The 22,453-nt window shown below is 36.5% G+C and overlaps 1 protein-coding gene across 6 annotated transcripts in view; it reads right to left on the minus strand.

The window, feature by feature from the left end:
• The window catches only part of LOC115453231 (dedicator of cytokinesis protein 1), a 44,483-nt gene extending 23,977 nt beyond the window's left edge, over positions 1 to 20,506 (minus strand). For 4 of the 6 annotated variants that reach the window (XM_037439977.1, XM_037439976.1, XM_037439975.1 and 1 more), the window contains exons 1-15: positions 20,347 to 20,506; positions 12,868 to 13,039; positions 7,367 to 7,469; positions 7,080 to 7,225; positions 6,329 to 6,452; positions 5,650 to 5,859; positions 5,348 to 5,442; positions 4,950 to 5,087; positions 4,346 to 4,469; positions 3,463 to 3,672; positions 2,700 to 2,798; positions 2,116 to 2,292; positions 1,463 to 1,655; positions 711 to 859; positions 269 to 432 (exon numbers count right to left, since the gene is read on the minus strand). In XM_037439977.1, the coding sequence (XP_037295874.1) occupies positions 269 to 432; positions 711 to 859; positions 1,463 to 1,655; positions 2,116 to 2,292; positions 2,700 to 2,798; positions 3,463 to 3,672; positions 4,346 to 4,469; positions 4,950 to 5,087; positions 5,348 to 5,442; positions 5,650 to 5,859; positions 6,329 to 6,452; positions 7,080 to 7,225; positions 7,367 to 7,469; positions 12,868 to 13,039; positions 20,347 to 20,392 (2,150 nt within the window). In that variant the 5' untranslated portion in view covers positions 20,393 to 20,506. The remainder of the gene's footprint in view (positions 1 to 268; positions 433 to 710; positions 860 to 1,462; positions 1,656 to 2,115; positions 2,293 to 2,699; positions 2,799 to 3,462; positions 3,673 to 4,345; positions 4,470 to 4,949; positions 5,088 to 5,347; positions 5,443 to 5,649; positions 5,860 to 6,328; positions 6,453 to 7,079; positions 7,226 to 7,366; positions 7,470 to 12,867; positions 13,040 to 20,346) is intronic. The other 2 variants (XM_037439978.1, XM_037439974.1) reach the window with 1 other exon arrangement.
• Between the last annotated feature and the right edge of the window lie 1,947 nt (positions 20,507 to 22,453).

The raw sequence follows: 22,453 nt of genomic DNA on the forward strand, positions 1-22,453 counted from the left end.
ACGCAACAAACATGTATGATTGAATTATATTACTCCTAAAATGTTTTTAAAAATATATTTCATAATAAAGTACGCTGCGGCATCTATGTGCCTGTTTGAACGCGATAAACTTAAAAACTACTCAACAAATTTCAATGGAAGATAGTTTTAGATACTGAAAAGGACATATGCTGCTTTCTAACCCGTGAAAATATAAAGGCACTTTTAGCCCGGAAAACTTTCAAGCGGACGAAGCCGTGAGAATAAGCTAGTATATACATATACTCACTCGTAAGCCATAGCGTCGCAGAATATATCGTCTATATACACGTGCAACACCGGCTGGAAGTGTTGGTACTTATGATCTGCTACAAGAGATATCACCCTTAGCAGACAGTCCAGTACAAGCACTCCATAGCTTCTGTCTGAATATACCTCATCGTCTTCCTCTACCTGAAAATTTTCATAATTTTTTAATAAAGGTGTTAATAAATAATGTCGTATAGAAATTCTATAATATTCATATTAGGAAAAGAAAGAAGTTAGAAACAAAGCGGCGTTTCATACTTGAGAATAGCTGGTAGCAACTCGATTCGATAACATTAAATACATACATTTATAATGAAAAAATCTTGCTTGATTTATCTCATTTATGTAATAATTCAAAGTAAATTTTAATATTCCACCCAATAGTCCTTTAATACCTTGTACTCTGTTCTAAAAACAATTACCTGTGTTAATATACAAAACAGCGCGTCCAATATGTCCTGAAGGAATTTAACCAACTCTTCACTGGGCACTTGAAGTAGTTGTTGGAGCGCTGTTCGGAGCGTGCCTTCGGCGTGATGAGTGCTCCATTTCAATACGCCGAGGATCTCCTCTGGGAATTAAACGTTTATTTATGCTTTATGACGTAGCTGAGTGTTAGACAATGGAAAATTACATCGAGGCGAACACACTGCACTGTCGTTCGATACAGTGCGAAATTATTACTGTTGCTAATTATTGAGAAGCCACGGCACGTGGTAGTGGAAGAGCTACCGCGTCTGATTGTCTAATAGTTTAAAAATACACAGATAACACAGTATTATCACGCCTTTAACAAATGTGCAATAATGGTGCCCACTTTTCACCTGTATGTTCCATACCATAAAGTGACGGGGGGTGTGTCTATCTCCATATCGGGCACAAATTCCAGATCGCGGGCAGATATTGAATAGAAACACCCAATATCATTTTTGCACGACATTTCGAACCCAAAATCTAAGAGCGGTGTCGTACCGGACGCGTACGCGGGCGCAATGCAACTATGCCCCCGAAACAATCATAGATAGCGTCAGGCCTTTCCCCTTTTCAGGGGTTTGCAGGAATCAAATACCCACATTTCAGCAGCCGTTAGATCTCACATAGGAGGCGAGTTTATTACCAATTACCTAACACTCAAAAATATGTCATGTACCCAAGTCAATAGAGCACACAGTACCTCGTTGCGTCAGTTTCGTGGAGCACAGTTTAGTAGCGATCGTCAAGGTGTCTCTGTGAACTAGGGAGAGCGGGCCGCGGGTCAGGCCCCGCTCGGCGCCGGCTGGAAGCTCGTCCCTCTTGGACGGCAAGCCTAGGCACGCCGCCGCCGCTTCCGTTTCCACGTCGGTGGTCATTGCGCGTTTGTAGTCAATCTAAGGTAAGAAGCTAATGTTGAAATGAACTTGTCATTTCAAAAATTATACAAAAATTATAATTGTTTGAAAATTAGATTGATCTATACTTGTCAAAATTGGTACCAAATGCGGCATATCAAGTCTCTATCAGCTCTTAGAAAAATACTATTACCACCCATTTCTTTTATTTGGTAGAATGTCTTATAGAGTGGTTACGCTTGTTTTCACCCTTTGTCACTACGCCAACGTGTCAGTCACATGTTGGCCTCAACCAACCACGATCACGGCCATTACAGTATTTCTAATCACACAATCTACATTAGTAGGTCAGATTAATTCATAAGCAAAAGTGACCTTGTGAGGGTCACCGGAGTCCGATGGATGAGGGCGGCGCAGAACCGGTCCCTGTGGCGCTCAATGGGGGAGGCCTATGTCCAGCAGTGGACGATTCAAGGCTGAAATGATGATGAAAAGTGACCTTATAGACGGCGAGGTTGTGCGTGCCGTCGGGCGCGGTGGTGCCCTCGCGCGTGAGCAGGCGCAGGTAGGCGAGCGCGAACGGACGCTCGGAGCGGTCCTTCGCCTCGTTGGAGCTGCGGTGCCGCGCCGACACCACCACGTGCGCCACCTTGAACTGCTCGATGTCTAGCGACACCTGGACACATAACAGTTTAAATATATTGAGTTATGTGGACTAACTATTCGATTCCCAAAAAGGCCTGGATTTAAAAAAAAAAAAAAATGATATATCAGAAATAGATTGTATGAATTAAGGAAAGACTCTTTTATGATTATAATATACTGCAATATAAAATCGCGCTGATGACATCGAATTGTATACTAAAGCTGTATACAAACAGCATCAATACAAGAATTTCCAATTTCCAATAGAAATTACCGGGACAAAAAATGTGAGAAATGTATTTAACCAGGACATTCTCTCTCTCATCTCTCTCTATATGAGTGCCAAATTTTATCTTAGTCCATTCATCTGTTTCACAAACTATCGCATTTATAATGTTAGTAAAAAGCAACATGGTAAGAAGCAATGTTAAAACATACCCTAAACACTTCTTGCCACCGCGGCCGATCGTCGTGGTAGTACACCACTGACGTGTACTCGTTCATTAGTGGAAACCCGGCACCAATCGACACAACACCCTGTAGAAAAAAAAAACAACACAATATTAAATAGTACAAAAATATTTTCTATTGTATAAATAACTAATTATTAAAAAATATTACTTCTGTTTAGGATCAGAGGCGTTATTCTCTATGCCACACGTTATTTAGTCAGTGCGTAACAAGCACGTAATGCCCTCGTCGCGTTTAAGAATATATATTGGCATACAGAATGCCATTCCACGGATAATTCCATTAAGATAACGTAACACGGCCGTGTTACAAGTTTACACCATCATAGAGAATAAGGCCCCAATTGTCACGCTTACCATCAAGCTAAAAACTTGATTTGCTCATCACTAAAAGTACACATCAAAAAGCACTTCATATAAAATTAATTCTTTTGCTTATCACAAAATAGGTGTTGCTCATGACATTACCAGCGTGAAAAGCTTTTCCAACTACATAAGTATCTAAAACACTGCAGCAACCAATGAGTCATCTGTACGACACCAGCGCCATCTATTCACAGAATCTAAATAAACATTCCACAATTTATCATGGTAGTAAATTTCTGGAATAAAAAGTAGCCTACAATCCACGACATGATGTATCACTGTACCAAATTTCATCCAAATATTATTTCTAACAAACAACTAATTATTTTCACTTTCGCATTCATTATTAGTTCGATATCACTTACAGGTATAGTTCGGCCATCTTTATCGACCACACGAGCGACCAATTCGATGTTTCTCTCGGTGGTCTTCCCTCCGCCTTTGGAGAAGGAGCCGCTGCACAACGTCACGTAGAGGTCGTTGCGAGCGTCGCCCGGCAGTATCACTTCGGGAAAGCCCATCTTACGGGCTATAGCTGTGTTACCGACCACTATGTGTGGGTTCTCTTCACGTATCTGAATTATAGTAAAAAAAAACTTGTTGAAAGGATACATTGAGTCCATTGATGTATTTTCCTTAGTATTACAGACATGTTAATCACTTAATACCTTTACATAAGTAACAACATAATTATATTGATAATAGTAGTATAGTACAAAGGCCATTGCGGAAGAGAGCGGTAACGTGCCACCAAGCTTCGTACATTAACCGGCTCGTGCCTACGCCAAGTGCCTATGTGTGGCGCTGCGTAAGCTAGTGGCTGAACGTCACATGTACCATTGTACATAGTTGAGACTTGAGAGTATAAAATGAAATTATTTAGACGCTCACTTTTTAAAGATTTACTCCTTACTTATTTATTAACTCGTTACGACGTTATGAGCTACGTAAACTTCTTGACCTAATTTAGTAAATACGAACTAAACATATTTTTAACCATTTAATCAAAAAAGCTTTCAATTCGATTGTTACCCGTAACTCATAGTTTTAGTAACGGTATACCATATAGAAATTTTATCGCTTCTTCACTGGTTAAAATGAACCAATCAAAACAAGTCATCTCAAGTATATCAAACAACTACTTTGATTTGTTTCTTTTCGCCACCGATCCGACGTTAACGATTGGAATCCTTTCTTAAAAAGCCCTTTAGTATTAAAAAAATTGGCATTAATGAGAAGCTACTTTACCTGTTTTAAATCTCCTTCCACCAACTGTAACGACACCCACAATCCTTGTGAGTGTTTCGCATCTTTGAGGTCACGGTTCGCGATTACTTTCTTCAATAACGTATCCAAGTTTTCCTTTTCATAACTGCAATATTTTAACACGTTTGACTACAGCAAAAGATTTTGTTTCCTAAATTATCCTTAAAGAAAAAGCTAATAAGGCAACTTGCTTTTATGTTTACAAATGTGTAGATGAATATAGCGTATACCGCATGCTTTTTTTTTAATTTTCCCTTTTTATTGGGAACATATACCGTAGGCATTTTGAAAGAAAGGATAAATAAAACGTAGACATTGATTATATTCTTTTCAATAAAATCTTTAGTAAATAGATATTATTTCTTCATATTACACATATCGACGATTGAAAGGCTGATTGACTCAAGCAACTTTTTTTCGCGACAATAATTTTAATTTTTCTGTTTTTTTTTAAACAAGTTAAAATTTTTCGAAAAAAAAATGATTTTCCACCGTCGATATATATATTTTTCTATATCCTGAAGTATTGCATTATTATTGGGAAATAACAGTGCATAAATAAATTATATAATGAAACAATACTGACGCATAAAACGGTACTTGTAGATGTTTGTCGGGCTCGTCGGCGGCGAGGTGCCGCTTCACGTCCGCGCACGCCACGCCGAACGGACGCCGCATGCCGCCCGCCGCCACCGGCGCCGGCACCGCCGCCACTGAGCTGCGCCTGCGCACAACACAAATATCCAACATTCGATTTCAAAGATTTTTGAGATCGCAATGTACAAAAAAAAAATGTTTACAATAGCCGCGTAGCATCTTGCATCTGTCACCTTATTGTAAGACTATAGTCAGTTTTAATCAGACATACATAAAAGAATTGTGGCAAGCATTATTGGACACTTGGACTTTACGATTATCAAGGTAACCGTTTACGACTAGCCGTATAAGGCCATGTTCACACATCTATTCTTTCTGTCTACTCACCTGTGATCAACGTTTTGCGGCTCCATGGAACCTATCCGAACAACGTAGCACACCAAATAGATCTTTTCGCTCTTCATAATATCACTGCCAAAATCCTGTGAACAAACATTCAAATGTTACATCTTCTATACAATTTAATGCATAATCAAACAACCTACTCAATAGCCTAGAAAATGTAATACATTATCGATCATTACCTAATACTACAAAATTATTTGTAAAACATCATAGAACTATGGTACATCATATAACTTAAACTAACTGACAGATGACACAGGCTAAAATTATCTAATATATATTACCGTGAACAAGACAGTGGTGGGTGCGAGATGAGGCGGGGGCCAGCGCAGGAGCAGGTGTTCAGTGAGCTTGTTGCCGAGCGCGTCGTGCAGCGCGAGGTGCAGCTCGGCCGCCTCGGGCACGCGGCACACGAAGTTGTGCACGCGCACGCACGCCGTGTACGTGCGCGCCGCGCCCGCGCCCGGCGGCGGCGTCGCGGGCGTCGACTCCTGCTGACAACATTATAGTTTACCTATTTACAAAATATTGCATTAAGGTTATAGCTTAAGGTCCATTTTTCATACATTTTGTTTCACATTAATCTGGGTAACTAAACAAGTATTGACAAGTAAAGAATTGAAATTCACGTCTAGTTAGTGATTAGTTCTCGCAGTTGAAAGAAAAACGTAAAAATAATTAATATGCATGGATATTTCGGCCTTTAAAATTTAATACGACGAAATTGAACCTTAAGCTATAACCTTAACAAGCCAATTTATTTTAGGTTCTGACAATATTGACATTTTTGATTTACCGCTGAGTGATGGTAATTGAGGTATGTAATGAAAGCAGACGATTTAGATTATAATTGGGTACATTTTTCACGATAGTGGTCTGGAATATGCCCTTTATTCACTTAAAAAAGTTTTATTAACCATATACTTATTTTATGTAAATCATGTCATTATAACATAACTTTACCTTATTCTTGACTATCCTAGTGTTGGCCTCCTCATGGAGGGCATTCAGTCTATATGAAGACATCTTGAGGGGATCCACCAACTGGCCGTTGGCGTTTCGCACCGCCAACTCCATTCCTAGTGTTCTGGATGTGAAACAAAAATACAGTATAGCTTTGCATTCATAAATAACTCTACGCAAAGATATGAAGGTTGAGAATCCTTTACCAGTAGTGAAAATTTTAGTAAGGACTATAAGGTTTTTGCCCCACTATGAACCACCACATACACTTAACAACCTTGTGTATTGGCTCGGCAAGCCAACCACCCAATACCCAAGTACACAATTATAATTTGAGTTAGTTGATATTGGATGGTGGACTGCGTCAGTCTCTTCACCACGCTAAGATACAAAATAATATCAGCCCTATATTATACACTGTCTCACTATTGGGCACGGCCTCCTGCACTACTGAGAGAGTTAAGGTACACCATCATCCGTGCCTAGTGCGGGTTGACAGACTTCGCGTACCTTAGAAATTGTTATGGAGAACTTCTCAGGTATGCAGGTTTTTTCCCACGACGTTTTCCTTCGCCGTGTGCTTACACGCTTAAAGTTAGTGATTTCTGATTTCTTCTGAAGCAATAATTCACAAAGAATACACTAACTTTAGAAAAGTCAGAGGCCGTACGTACCTTTGGGTTTTGAACCTGCTGACATTCGTCTCGGCAACTCGTTCCACTACCATATAAAAGTGAATAATCTTACGTACCGGTTTCCTCTATCGATAGTGAAGACTGAGGTCCTAGCGACCCGTCGCAGCTGGTCCTGCGGCAGCGCACCACTCGCCGCTTGCGCACGCAACTCTAGCAGCGCGCGCATGCTCACTTCCATGAACTTGAACTGCTCATCGTTGTTCTGGAAAATAAAATCTTTACTTATTATTTTCGTACAATAACATTAACATCATCAAGAGCAGAAAGGGCACTACTGAACATAGATCTCACTCAAAGAAAAAATATGTTACAGAAAAACTATTTATTATTTTCCATTACTTACAATGTACAAGTTCTTCCAATGTTGCAACCATTCACGCAGTGTGACTGCTATGTCGTGCACCACTCCGCCGCCGCCCGAAGACGCCAGCACCGTCTCCCCACATCTGAAACCCAAGCTTGATGTTACATTCTGTTCTACATTGTGATAAAATTTTACAAGAGCTCCAAGCGAAATCGGGAAATCACTGATGATTACAGTTATTTTTTAATACGTGCACGGGAAAGTGCTCCCACTGCACCTGATGGTAAGTGAAGTGGGGTCCAATGAAATGTTGACTGACGAGAGATGATTGCCCCTCAGCAGTCGACACAATTATGCCGGCCTGTTTGAACCGCACATACACGGCCTGATCCCGGAGCGCGACACTTACGTGGTTCACTATGGCGAGTTTTAACACCCTGTGTACGGCGTTCGCTATCCGGACGGATATAAAATATATCCTACCACCGATTAAAGTAAAATTGACGTCTGGCAATGAAAAGCGAAAAACAATGAAAACCTTAAGAATTTGGTGATTGTAATTATGTAAATTGTAATACGCAATATATATGTCCTCAACCTTGTTATTTAGTGTAGTCACAATCCTTGTGTTAGCTGTTCTATTTCACACTGAATTAACAACTGTATAGCAATTATTGTAAATCTCTAGGAAGCTTCGTAACAGTGATATTTACTCAAAGTTCGTAGCGTTACATAAATAATCACTTTGTACACGTTTGTCAAACGTTATCACGGAACAATAACCCAGTTAACAACTTCTAGGACGTGAACTAAAAGTGACTAGTTAAATAAGAACAAGTATCCTTATTATACGTAGAAACAAGACAATTTGCTCCGTTTAGAATCCGAGCGAGACGGAATTTAACTTCACGAATTATCATTTTTCTCCTAACGATATTCTTGTTCGTATAAATTAAATGGTAGGCATCGAAATAAAACTATATTTCCGGATTTTATCGTGTTTTTTTTAATTTATTACTTATACAAAATTTTGTATAATCATACAATGGAGATATTCTAACTTTGACTTTTCGGACGACTAACACCTCAGTCCTCCCACGTGAAGACTGCAGTCTTCGAAACGTCGGAATAAAATTATAATTTAAAAAACCACGATAAAATCCGGAAAAAGTTGTTCACGCGGGCGGAGCCGTCAGAAAGGCTCAACTATAATAAACACCTTTCATCTCATGCCCAATATTGTTCACTATACCTATACATTATACAGCCTCATAAACCTATAAAATATTATGCAATATAGAAGTATGCCAGAATGGTGCAAAGTGGCAATCCATAGTCTCTGCCTACCCCAGTGGGATAGAGACGTGATATTATGTGTGTATGTATGAAGCGCAGTCATCCGTTCCGATTGTATTGATCCCGATCGGTGCTCATTACTCCGAGAATATCATAAATACACGTCGATAAAGGCGGCTCTAAATCATTATGATATCAAGTGACTTATCAACCAGCAGCCTGGGGTGGTGTGACCCAACTGAGACTGCAATGTGTGCGAAAACAAATTGTTGCTCGCCCCTATTTTTTAATGGAATATCGCGGTTAGGTCCTTAAGGTGTTGGTAATAAAAGCTATTGTTTACATTCGGGAGAAACATTCTTTTTAAATTTATATTTTGTTCAGATCTATCAATTTAACCGAACAATTATAGGGATAATTAAACATTGCGTAGATATTTGTTTACATTTTGTTTTATCCTTAATATAGCAAGTGTCTGGCAAGTGTGCACATTTTGTTTGTGGATAAATAATAGTAGTGTTCTAATAAAATCCCCTTAAAATAATTTACGTTAGATGGACATTCCCTGCGCATGCGGGGATTTACTAGAAGTAATGACGTTTCAAATCGTCATCACCTCAATGACCAATCTACATAGTCCAGCAATGGATCATGCTTAAGTCTGATTCGCGTAGTACCCAATTGTATAATATTAAAGTACAATTTTATTATATGAATTTCATGATTCATGCCAACCATGATTACTTTCATAGCTTCACTGTAAAAACTACTTTTTATCTCAATAAGGTGTCAGGAAGCGCAACTGTGTCACAGGATTGCGACTTCCACGCAGTCGCATTCCCGCCAACCACAAAAAAACATCTCTTATGACTTCAACATGTTTTGGTACACGTGACAAAAGTAACTTATGAGGGCTTTAAGGACCAATATCCCGTGGCAATAAAAGAAAAAAAATAATGATAATTATTGTTATTAGAGCCGGCAGTTGTCCCAGACCGGCCGTGCCGTACAGTAGCTAATGCGACAGAAGCGATAATGTTTCAATTACGCAGACGGGACGCGAATACGCACACAACACGGTAAAGTCTCTGTACAGTGTACAGATTATTTTTATTTACATGCACTATTGTAATTTGTCATGTTATGTTCCCTTACTCTATAACTTATTTTTTTTTTTTATAATAAAAGGAGTGTTCCCTGCTGTACTGCTTGAATGAATTCATAACTATGTATACATTAATATTGGTTTTATAATTATAAAGTATATCTGCAAAAGTAAGTACCTATATCATTACTATAAAAGTCAGTCAAAAATGCTATGGAAAAAAAAATACAGACGACTTGTAACTAACTGTTCGATATTTATTTATTTACCTGGCAATATTGGAACCATAAAACGTTATTAATACTCTCAACTTGGAGACCGACTTTCACCGTCAAATGACATCATTAACCGTGCAGCTTGTGTAACAAGTTTAGTAAAACGGAACAATCTGACAACAATACACAAAAATCTTCACTGACAGACCGACGCGAAGGTCGAAGAGTATTGTTTTCATAGTCTATTACAATAATTTAATATTGTTTTTATGCTAGAACGTACTGATAGGAACGTACGCTTTAATGTTATTTTTACCAGCACGCGTTCAATAAAGTTGCATTTGGCAATATTGCCATTTTAAATAACTTGCAAAACCATTATAATCTACGTGTGCTTTATCGATTGCCCTTAATATCTGTGGGTCCTAAAGTATTTCAACGTACAAAGTTTAGATCTTAATAGATCCGGAATGTATCACATCATTAATCAAATCAAATTCCCGTAACAGACGCACGGGAGTTACGTAGTCACCTCACTGAACATTTAATATGTCGTGCATAGGGTGTGATTCATTGTACAAGCCGTCGCTATCGCGCGCGGTTCGTCGACCCGCTCAATTAGTAATAAAATATTAACATAGTCACTTTTTATTAGGGATATATTGAAGGACTCAGCGTGGGGCAAAGCTTCTGTTCATACCGGCTGATATTATAAAAAAGCCGTGACGTACGAGGTTTATTGTCTTGGTATTAGATTTTTAAACTTCTTGTTGCGTTCCCGTTTCAATTTTTACAGAATCTATATATATAAAAATGAATTGCTGTTCGTTAGTCTCGCTAAAACTCGAGAACGGCTGAACGGATTTATCTTATCTTGGTCTTGAATTATTCGTGGAGGTCTAGGGAAGGTTTAAAAGGTGAGAAAAAATCGAATAATTGCCGGGAAAATCCTCAAAACAGCATTTTTCTATTTCCCATACAAACGTTTTCTAACTAATACGTAGAGTCAATTTGAGCTTTATTGCTATTGTATAAAGTTCACTGTTGTCTAAGCAATGTAGGTGTGTTCCTAACATCAAAGCAGTGTGCGTTGGAGCACAGAATATAATAATGTAATGTCGCGTTCTGAAACTCAACAAAAGTGATATCGCGGACCCGACTAAATTGAACAGTCACAAAATTTAATATATCATTAGTTATTTGGTTGGCTTCACGATATTATTTCTTTTGTTTTACTTTAAAATGCATGTTTTCGTTATGGACAATTTTTGAGCTACTTTTGCATATCTATACTTATAATAAATCTGTAGAGAGGTCAATTCTGTAAATGAAATATATTTCCAAAATAACTGGGGGTGATTAGGGATCGATACTGATGCCAAAAATGCAATTAGTAAAATTTTTGTCTGTCTGTCTGTATAACCGTTATAGAAACAAAAACTACTCGACGGATTTTAACTTAACTTGGTACAATTATTTTTCATACTCCTGAGCTGGTTATAGTATACTTTTCATCACGCTACAATTAATAGGAGCATAGCAGTGATGGAAAATGGTAGGAAAACGGGAGAAGTTACTCCATTTTTTAAGCTCCCGTCATTTCGTGTGCAACCTTAATGGTTAAAAGTTCCTTCGATTTCACCAGGATCCCATCATCAGACCCTGACCGGACAATCGGACCACCTGCATACCACCATAAATTAAAAAAACATCCCGACAAATTGAGCACCTTCTCCATTTTTGAAACCCGAAATCCACGCGGGCGAAGCTGCGGGCGGAAGCTAGTTATTTATAAAAATAAAATACTGTGTATTAGATAAACTACGAAGTTAAAGCAACCTATCAGTTGATTAAGAGAATAATATAATTTTAATCAATGTGCGACGCTAAGAATATTGCCTGCAAGTCCGCGCGCGTGATAAAAGTTATGCGAGAAAAATATTTATCCTGGATTGTAGGATTGTATGACACTCAGGAGTAATGTAGCTTCTTATTAGTAAAGTAATTTTCCAAATCGGTTAAGTAGTTCCAGAAATTAACCTTTACAAACAAACTCACAATTTTTTATCTTTATGATATTCATAATTAAGAGATGGATCAAATTTAATAAATACTATACAAATCTAATTATAAAAGTTTCTGTAAATACCACTTTTTACTATATCCATTGTAGTGTAACGTCCGCTCCTAACAAAGGCATACATTTAAGGATACTATTTGTTTACATTTGCCTTCCGAAATATAGTACTTACCTACAATATGTCAAGGTAAACACCACTTAAACTACATAATATAGTTGACTGTGTGAGCATAGATTCTGCGTGATCAGTGACGCCTACGACCTTAACTCGCTATGGCCAATTAGCGATACACCGCTTCTAAACTATAATATAATAGTCATTATAAACATACAGCATTTCAGTCGAAAGATCTTACATGTGGCAGCCTTAACAGCTTTGCTGGTAGTAGGATATATATCATATCCGCCCGGATAGCGAGAACCGTACACACAGTGTTAAAACCCGCCAGTGTCGCACGTGTGTCGCGTTCCGGGATCAGCCTCGGTACATCCAGTTCCAACAGGCTGGCATAGTGTCGACTACTTTGGGGCAATCATCTTTTGGACTCCACTCCACTTGCCCTCAGGTGCAGTTGGGTCACTTTATCGTGCTCATATAAAAAAGGTTCTGAGTATGTGAGAATCTTCTTAGGTAGCTACTGCAGTGTCAATTTCTGCGGCTTAGCAGCATTTACCAAGCACTGTTTTTTTAAAATTAATCTCGCCATGTAGTTAATGGGCAATGCTTGATCTTGAGGATCTTTTTGACCATAGTGACGCCTACGACGCAAACGAATTCAGATACACAAATTGAACCCTAATGCCCGCCTTTAACGGCCAGTTTACGTTAGCAAAATCCACTCACTTGTCAACGATGCAGTCCCTGATCACTACGTAGCTCTTGGGGAAGGCGCCGCGGGAGTCACGGCGCAGACTCGTTCCCCAGTACCAGTCCCGAGTCTCGCCCTCCACGTGCACCAGCTCGCCCACATCCAGTGACAACTGCGACGGGCATTTGCCGCTGAAGTTGTATATAGCTGGAAAAAAATAATGTCTAAATTCAAAAGGCTAGTATCTAAATCTAGTCCTTGATGATAAGCAAAAATAAATAATTATTAGAAATATCTACCCGTAAGCATATTACATACGGGTAAAAAATCATAATAGAACTAAAAACATTATTGACCTAAAAAAACAATTTTTAATTAGTACCTATTGTGTACTAAATTACAACAATAAGTTGACTTCCTCTAAAGCGGAATAACAATTTCTTCGAAAGTTGGTACGATAATAGTTATATAGTATAGTAGTAATAGTTATGATAACCAAATTGCCTTTTTCCAAACGTCAGAATCAATAATAATATAAAAAACCACGATAAAATCTGAAAAATAGTTTTATTTCGATGTCTAAAATTCGTATAAGAATAGGAAATAATGATATAACTGCCTTATATTTTTGTAATAAACTTTTAAATCGAGCCAGGCACGGAATATTATTATGACAAATATCATGTGACCGCTTACAGGTGAACAAATTATCAGGCTAATGATCGCCTGGTTAATAAATAGGTCGCCTATCATAATAGGTGTCTCATATCATGGTGACATAGAATAATGGAACGAAGCAGATACTATATAATTCAAATATCTAAAATGCCAATGGTAAAATAAATGACTGAATATCGGATGGACTCGCTGCAAATTTATGCAAAGAAGAAGAAGCATCTGATCTTCAATGAATGAAATGGAATGTTCCTGACCATAGATTTAAACTTTTCTGTATGAATTTCTTTCATACTGAACAATTCAATATTAGCCTTTAGTCAAAGCTGTTCAAGTAAACTTAGTGTGTAATATTCTTTGTGTATTGTTTTGCAAAGGCAATGACTCACACGTAATTCCTTTTCACTATTAATAAACAATTTACATAATAATATGTTATTAAATTTTTGTTTACTTGCACTGTGTGATGTATACTATTATTATTATGAAGGATTTATTTTTAAAACCGCACAACTCTTACTATACTACTTAAACCGAGTAAATATACATTAATTGGTGTGGTCACTGCTCTTGTGGGTTTAAAAATAATGTTTACAATACTAGTAATAGCCAACAAATTACACGAACCATGACCTCTAAGCTACAGTCTAAAAGCTATAAACATTAAAAATAACCATGTTGTATAATAGATATATAATCAATCAACAAAGTACCAAGTGGGTCACTGTTGTTACAGAAATCTTCTGCAAGATCATTGATGCAATATCGCTTAAGGCGATAATTAAAATTTAATATGACGAAATTTTAAAGGCAGAAATATCCATGATTATTAATTATTTTTACGTTTTTCTTTCAACTGCGAGAACTAATCACTAACTAGACGTGAATTTAAATTCTTTACTTGCCAATACTTGTTTAGTTACCCAGATTAAAGGTGAAACAAAATGTATGAAAATGGACCTTGAGGTATCGCCTTAAAGAGATGTAATAGGAGAAAAGGAAAGGAGTATTCGCATCTTTGACTCCAATTGCCAGAGGAAACGCAACAAGCTGTTACTTAATTGGTCCCTTATGAGATTGCCATGATCCTTAGAAACACGTCGACACACAAGAGCTGAAGCATTTAAAACTTCGCATACCTATTCGCGAACGCCATAGTCCGTCCTAACAATGAAACCGTTAACTAAGAACACATGCAAATGACATAATTGTGCTGTTAACGTTTATGCTTTGGCGACGGTATCCTGCGCCATGTACAGCACCGCTTTCTAATTTGGCACCGACATACGTAAGCATTGCCTTGTCAACGATCAATGTATTGCAAATTGTAAATTGGTATTTTTTTTTAACAAACATTTAGACCAACCAAAGTGATTTACATGAGCAAAAGACATGATGAAAACATTCTTAGTAACTAAAATACGGAATAGAATAGTAGCGCTACCTACTATAAAAATCTATTCAAGCATAAACAATCTAATAATAACGACAATTAATTCTTGTTATACATGAAATAAAATGATACTTGAAAAAATTGTGAACGTTTAAAAATCGAACTCAAGTACCCGAACGAATGAGACGTTTACAAAAAGATGCTGACACTTCGTTAACACCATTCACAAAACAAATAAAAAAGAAACTACTTAGGGGACTCTCCAAAAAAGCTAACGGTTGAGAACTAAGTAAAAAAAGTACGAAAGAAATACATTTGTAAAGAATATTTTTGAATGGTTTAAAAATGACTGCAACTTAAAACGCTTAATTAATGTGTGAACGGACTTCATTGCACTAATGAGACAGATTAAGCTTGAACTACGATACAAAATGTCCATAGAAACGCAACGTTTGAAACATTTTTGACATATTAACGGGTTACGAAATATTTAAAAACACTCGCAACAAATTGACTGTCCAAAAAAACTCTTCTCAGGCTTACTTACGGGTTTAACAATTAAACAGGAACAATGGGAGCGGAATGCGTGAGTCACACGTCGACACATGCGCGCGCGCCAAATCGCAAGCGAACGAGACTCGAATGCTGATCGTGGGGACACTACTATGGGAATGGATAGAAGTGGCATTGGAGCTAGGAACTACGGTACAATTATCATTTAGGGACTGAATGTATGCCGGTGAGAAATAATAAGCGAAAAAGATAAAGTAGCATTGCTTGTTTTAACCGAAAAAGAGAAAGATGTCTTTGAACAAACAATAACAAAAGCTGCAACACAGCAGACCCAAACTAAAAATATTACAACGTATTTAAATGAATACACATATCCAAGATCGTAGAATTGTCAATTTACATGTACAGACTGCTGAACTCATTCTATAGAAATACATAGGAACTAGGAAAAAGAAAGAAAACTTTGGGCTAGGAATCTAAAGTATGTGTGCAGTAATTTCAGTTTCCCGCAGCCTGATTAAAGTAACAACCAACATTCCTACAAACACGAAACCCCGTCTAAATCCGATCCAATTTACAACGGTACAAAATTGATGCGTAAAGTGCCGTATCTGTCAGTTTTATACATCTACACAGACATCGGAGCCCGTAGCGCACCTGTTACGCTACACTTGAGTGTAATGAGACACCATTAGTTATGATAAAGACTAAGTGAGAAGGACAAGCAGAGATCAACAAAAACATTATAAAACAAAATCGTGAAAAATGGATTTTAGTTATATTTGATGCTATACCATATACCATGGGGAAAATGATAAATTATCTAGATAACGTTAAAAAGATGTAATAACATCAATTACAAGTTGATGAGAACAAGCAGTGTGGGTGTAGGTACAATCAATTAATCAGTTATTTACTGATCACGTTATGGAATATTTTATATATCTTAAATTGCTATAAGCGTTACATCACATGCGATGCCACTTAAAAAGAATCCCATTTATTTACAGCTTCTCAAATTCGCGTATTGACTACTAAAACATTTTCTGTAACTCACTGATTGAATAATGCAGTAAAACATATACAAAGATTCACACGAACAAATTTGGCGAGTTAAAACCAATAGACGCGACGATTGAATCACATTATGGGCTCCCGCTTTTGACAGTTTTTAATTGGACTTCCTCAGGTGCAGGGGAGAGGCCGACAGCGTCGATAAACGTACATACAGTATTTACATACGTACATATTATAATGTATGTAACCGTCTGTATCAGCGACAGTTATTTAATTTTAATTTTATGGCTCATCCGGTATGCTGTGTGCCGAACATGGTTGATTGCAAATATGAAAGAAATTAGTATCAATTATGATACAATTACGACATTCCGCGATGTTTAGACAAATTAAGACTGAAATAGGAGGCGGCTTACAACTGCACGCGAACTTTACTAATCTGTCAGTTTTCTGCGAATTCCGTAAATGTTACCACCAAGCACAACAACGATTTTAAATTCATGTTCTCTTTTAAGGATTCATTAGCACTTCAGAAACAATGCTTATTCCTCTTGTTTCTACGTTTTTAGTAATAATAGCTTTTAAAGGGACAGTATCAAAAACCCTGCTATTAAGTACTTGTAAGTACTCTTTTCTTTATTGGGCCTAATGTGTAATTAGTTTAAAATGTTTACGAAGAAAATGACTCATTACTATTTTCGATCTATTTTTTAATTATAAACATAGGAACCCTTTTAGCAAAAAAGGTTTATATATCTGTTATAAACTGCCATAGCTAAACTAATACGCTGAGTGCCAAATCATCAAGGAGAAGCCATAATTTGGATCCTAACACTGAGAAAATGTTTATGTAATTGACAATTATTTCTTTCAAGTCAGGCCGTTGTAGGACCGAAAGTCCCTTTAAATTCTGGATACTAACGACACATAACTTAAATTCCAGTTTTATTATGATACTGTTTAACGATTGAGTTTAGATAAATTTATTTCTTTAGACTTTGATGTGATCACTTAGCTAATTACAACGTTATTAAAACTCATACAGGAAGGCCACGCGCCAAATAAGTAAACGCGCCGACAAGACTATGTGGGTCACACGATCATTTCAAACAAATGTTTCTTGGGAAAAATAATGTTGCGGCATTATTATGAGAAATAAAGAATTCTAGTAGCGCAATATAGCATCGTGTGTATTTTTATCCCTATTGTCTTTTCTGGATATTTCTTAATTCTTTCTTGAATTAAGCTGTATTACTTATTATTGAATGTTAGTATAATTTACGCGAACTGAAACTGCAAATGATTGTTTCCTTCCTAGCCGAATTTCGGTAACGGCGGCCAATCTCCACAAAGATCAGGCAGGTAAACAGGAGATGTGTGCACAAGTGTTTGCGCATTACACAGGTGCACTTTCTGTTCCTTCACTCTCATAGTCCAGTGAGACGGCAATCCGACATGACCGGAAAGAAATCAGGCGCAAGTAAAACGGCTTTACGTGCTTTTCGAGGCACGGGGATATCACACCGCCACCTTCCTTACTCCGAGCTGCGACTGAATATTTTTTTTAATGGAAAAACCGAGCCACAATTATTTTTATGCCCGACCCGGGATTCGAACCCAGGACATCGGCGTGGTAGTAGCAGTCGTACCTTGTACAATTACAACTACGCCACTTAGGCAGTCAACTACAAATAACATTTTATGAAATAAAATATCCTGACTGACCCATATATTTTCAATAATATGCCATTAAAGGCATTTTAGTTTGTAGTCTCATAAGTTGTGTCATCCTTCTTCACACATAACAGTATAGAGACTAAACAATACTCAGACTAGAAGTCTCGTGATGATGTTACGCCAGTTGCGAAACATTAATTTCTCTAAGGAATTCCGATATGGATAAACCACTGCCAAAAATCGAATCCACATCCCCCTATTCAAAACACATAAAAGCTGCTAGACCAAGTAGCACTTTGTAAACTAGTATTGAAGAGACACAATACACACTTGAAGAGGAAACTACATATAGGGAAATTAATTATATTATCCTTGGTTTCTTGGTAAATATAAACAGTCAACTGTTTCACTTTATTGAATGCCAGTCAGTACAGTATAGAGTTGTGGAAAGTTTTAAAATAAGCATTTTTCAGGCCCTCATTATTTAACCATTATACCCTGACTGTGCTATCATATGTATGTTTACATCAATATTTTTTATTTTGGTGGCAATGGATTCAATGGGGTGTTCAAAATGCGTTTTTTTTTTATACATGACATTCATTGGAATTTCATAGGGGTTGTAAACACAAAACGAAAAATGCAGTTCTTATTATTTTTTAATAAACTTAAAAAGCCCCAACTTGTTTGATTAATAATATTGGGAGAATAAATTGTGGGATACTGTAATAAGCTATAGTTCTGGAGGGTCTGAATTCGCATAAAATAATGATGTGAGTTCATATTTTAATTGTTTGAGGATAATGTGAGAAAACATATGCTCTGTTATTATTATATTGTATGCAACATGTCATGTCATCAGAGATGTAACATTTATATTTAGGTATTATTTGCAAATATTTATATGCTTATATACTAATTTTCAACATTTGTAAAAGCAGAAACATAGACATTCGCAATTGTGTTGAGTCTCAAACATAAGTTTACAAAATTACTAAGATCTACTAAAATCTCTGGTGCAAATGTGACATGTGTACTTTTGTAAAATCTTATTTATAATAAAATTTATGAAAAATATTTATAATTTTAAAGATAATGCAATAAAAATCCATAGACATAAGACCATTTTTACACACAAATATACATTATTTTAATAACAATATTTACTATAAAATGAACATGTATGTTTTATATAACTATTTTCATTTTATAAACAATATACAAAACAACTATCAATGACAAAATCAAAGTTTGAGTCACTATATTTCCTTACAATGTCAATAGTAAGCGAGTCATCATTCTACAATTTGACCTCTGTTCATTCAACAAGGCAAGCTATGTCACATACATACTATTATGAATGTATGATTTCGGGATTTGTTTGCTGTGTCTATTAGGAAGTGATCTTAAACACAAAGTATGAAGCAAATATTAGATTACTTAAGTTGGGGGTTTTCTATAGTACATAAAGTATGTGTAGTGTAAAAATAAATAATCATAATATATGATTCAACTCAAGAATGCAGATATAAAATATTTATTCTTATCAGAAATTTCATTCGCACACATATTTCGGAAACATGATGCTTCAATTAAATCATGAAAATAAATTTCTAATATAATATTCCTACAATATTGCACATATATAATTAGTTTAAAATAAAAAATTACCACTCAATTATAATACTTATCATCCACAGAATATTATTTCATTTAATTGCAATTTTAAATAATAATTTAGACATACTAATAAATATTTTTTTCCAAAAGTTAACAGAGTTATGCTGAGAGTTCAATAATAACATAAAAACAAATAACATGAAAATAATATTCTAAGAGCACTTTGAACTATATCAATGAAACAATAGGAAACAGACTTCTTCCGTGGCAACTATTATCAATTTCATCCATAACACAGCTAGAGATAATAAAAGCGGTAGCAGGGGAGAGTTATTTAACACAGAGAATATAAAATTAGTTATCAACAAAACTATTATCAGAAGGGAGTGGCCAATGTAATGTTTTAAAATGTTTTAATGTTGTATAATAAATAATGTTAGCTAAGTATAAAACTATACAAGGAAACTATTAGTGATAGTTCATCATGCGATATTTGTCATGATCTGAGACAATGTTTATATTTATCTGACTTCGCGGGAGGTAACAATCGGAAGAGTTTCGATAACAATTTTTCCTTTTTACGTAACAAATTTATGTTGATTATTAATAAGAAACTTACCAACTGCGTAGCATTCCCCATTATCAAGTTTCTCCCAAACTGTCATGACTGATTTTACAAATTCTTATTTTATTTTTAATCGAAATTCAGTAAGCTCGTCATTTTTATCTCGAACTATTATTTGACATGACAACTGTAACTAGTGTTGCCAGTATTTTACTTATATTATAATGTTGCCCGATCTTTTCTAATGTTACCATATAAAATTACGTTTTATATTAGTTAATCGATATCATTGTCTATATGTAAGGATCGATTATAATCGTTTAAAAGTATTTAAAAAATCATTGAAAAAGCTCGTGAAACAACTCCAATCTTTGTTCTAAAGTTATGGCTTTAAAATTTGTTTTTAACCCCATATCTAAATAACTACTTGAACAAACCATACAAATAAAATACAATGATATGGTGTTGCTAGTATAAAGGCTGTCGTATCTGGTTAAATACTATTAGGCTAGGATCGAGCGACTTGCTCGTTTTGGTCAATTTACAATAGCTACACGATACATCTGTATCGATATATATCTGCACGCGATAATAATTGACAAATGATACACGTGTAAATTCGGAAATTCCGAAGTTTGTGCCTTAGGTTTTATACCCATAGATCTTTCGTCGCGCAGTCCATTGGACACCACATAGTTATCAATATTCTCTCTGTAAACAATAGAAGGAACCCGTGCCTAACAGAGTCAGTAGGTAAATGCCATAAGTTAATAAAAATATACTATGTATAAACCGTGTAAATATTTTAAACATAAACCATAACTCATAAAATGCTGGCTTTTTAATTATCTTATGTCTAATATGTGTCAGGTTTCTCCCCAGATTCCGTCTACTTATTCAATCTATATACTATTATATAAAGCTGAAGAGTTTGTTTGTTTGTTTGTTTGTTTGAACGCGCTAATCTCAGGAACTACCGGTCCAAACTGAAAAATTCTTTTTGCTTTGGATAGCCCTTTGTTCGTGGAGTGCTATAGGCTATATATCATCACGCTATACCCAATAGGAGCGGAGCAGTAATGGCTAATCTGAGGAACTACCGGTCCAAACTGAAAAATTATTTTTGCGTTGGATAGCCCTTTGTTCGTGGAGTACTATAGGCTATATATCATCACGCTATACCCAATAGAAGCGGAGCAGTAATGGCTAATCTCAGGAACTACCGGTCCAAACTGAAAAAATCTTTTTGCGTTGGATAGCCCTTTATTCGTGGATTGCTATAGGCTATATATCATCACGCTATACCCAATAGGAGCGGGGCAGTAATGGCTAATCTCAGGAACTACCGGTCCAAACTGAAAAAATCTTTTTGCGTTGGATAGCCCTTTGTTCGTAGAGTGCTATATGCTATATATCATCACGCTATACCTAATAGGAGCGGAGCAGTAATGGCTAATCTCGGGAACTACCGATTCGAACTGAAAAAACATTTTTGTGTTGAATAGCCCTTTGTTTGTAGAGTGCTCTAAGTTATATATCATCACGCTATATCCAATAGGAGCGGAGCAGTAATGGCTAATCTCAGGAACCAACGGTTTCAACTGAAAAATTCGTTTTGTGTTGGATAGCCCTTTATTTGTGGACCGCTATAGGCTATATATCATCACGCTATGACCAATAGGAGCGGAGCAGTAATGAAACATGTTGCAAAAACAAAAACGGGAACAATTTATTAGTTTTGAGAGCTTCCGTTGCGTGCGCTGCGTAAACGGTTAAAGTTATGCAACAATGATGTATGACGGGATTGTTCCTCTTAAAAAGTTCTAAAAAATATATTATAAAAACAAAGTCCTCCACTGCATCTGTCTGCCTGAACGTGTTAAACTCAAAAACTACCCAACGTATTAAGATGAAATTTGGTATGGAGACAGTGAGACCCTGGGAAGAACATGGGCTCTCGGGAAACTACTACTTTTATAACGGAAAACTTTAGCCTGAAAAACTTTATAACGCGGGCGGAGCCGCGGGCAAAAGCTAGTACTGTATAAGTCTCCAATGACTAAGTATATATTCTGCAGCCAAGCAGCAGCTTGCATGCACCGTTATATTAGAAAAAGTGGGCAATAGGTATGACATTTAATATCTTACGTTTGAGTACCTA

This window comes from Manduca sexta, chromosome 18, assembly GCF_014839805.1.
Source record: "Manduca sexta isolate Smith_Timp_Sample1 chromosome 18, JHU_Msex_v1.0, whole genome shotgun sequence".
Classification (NCBI taxonomy): Eukaryota; Metazoa; Arthropoda; class Insecta; order Lepidoptera; family Sphingidae; genus Manduca; species Manduca sexta.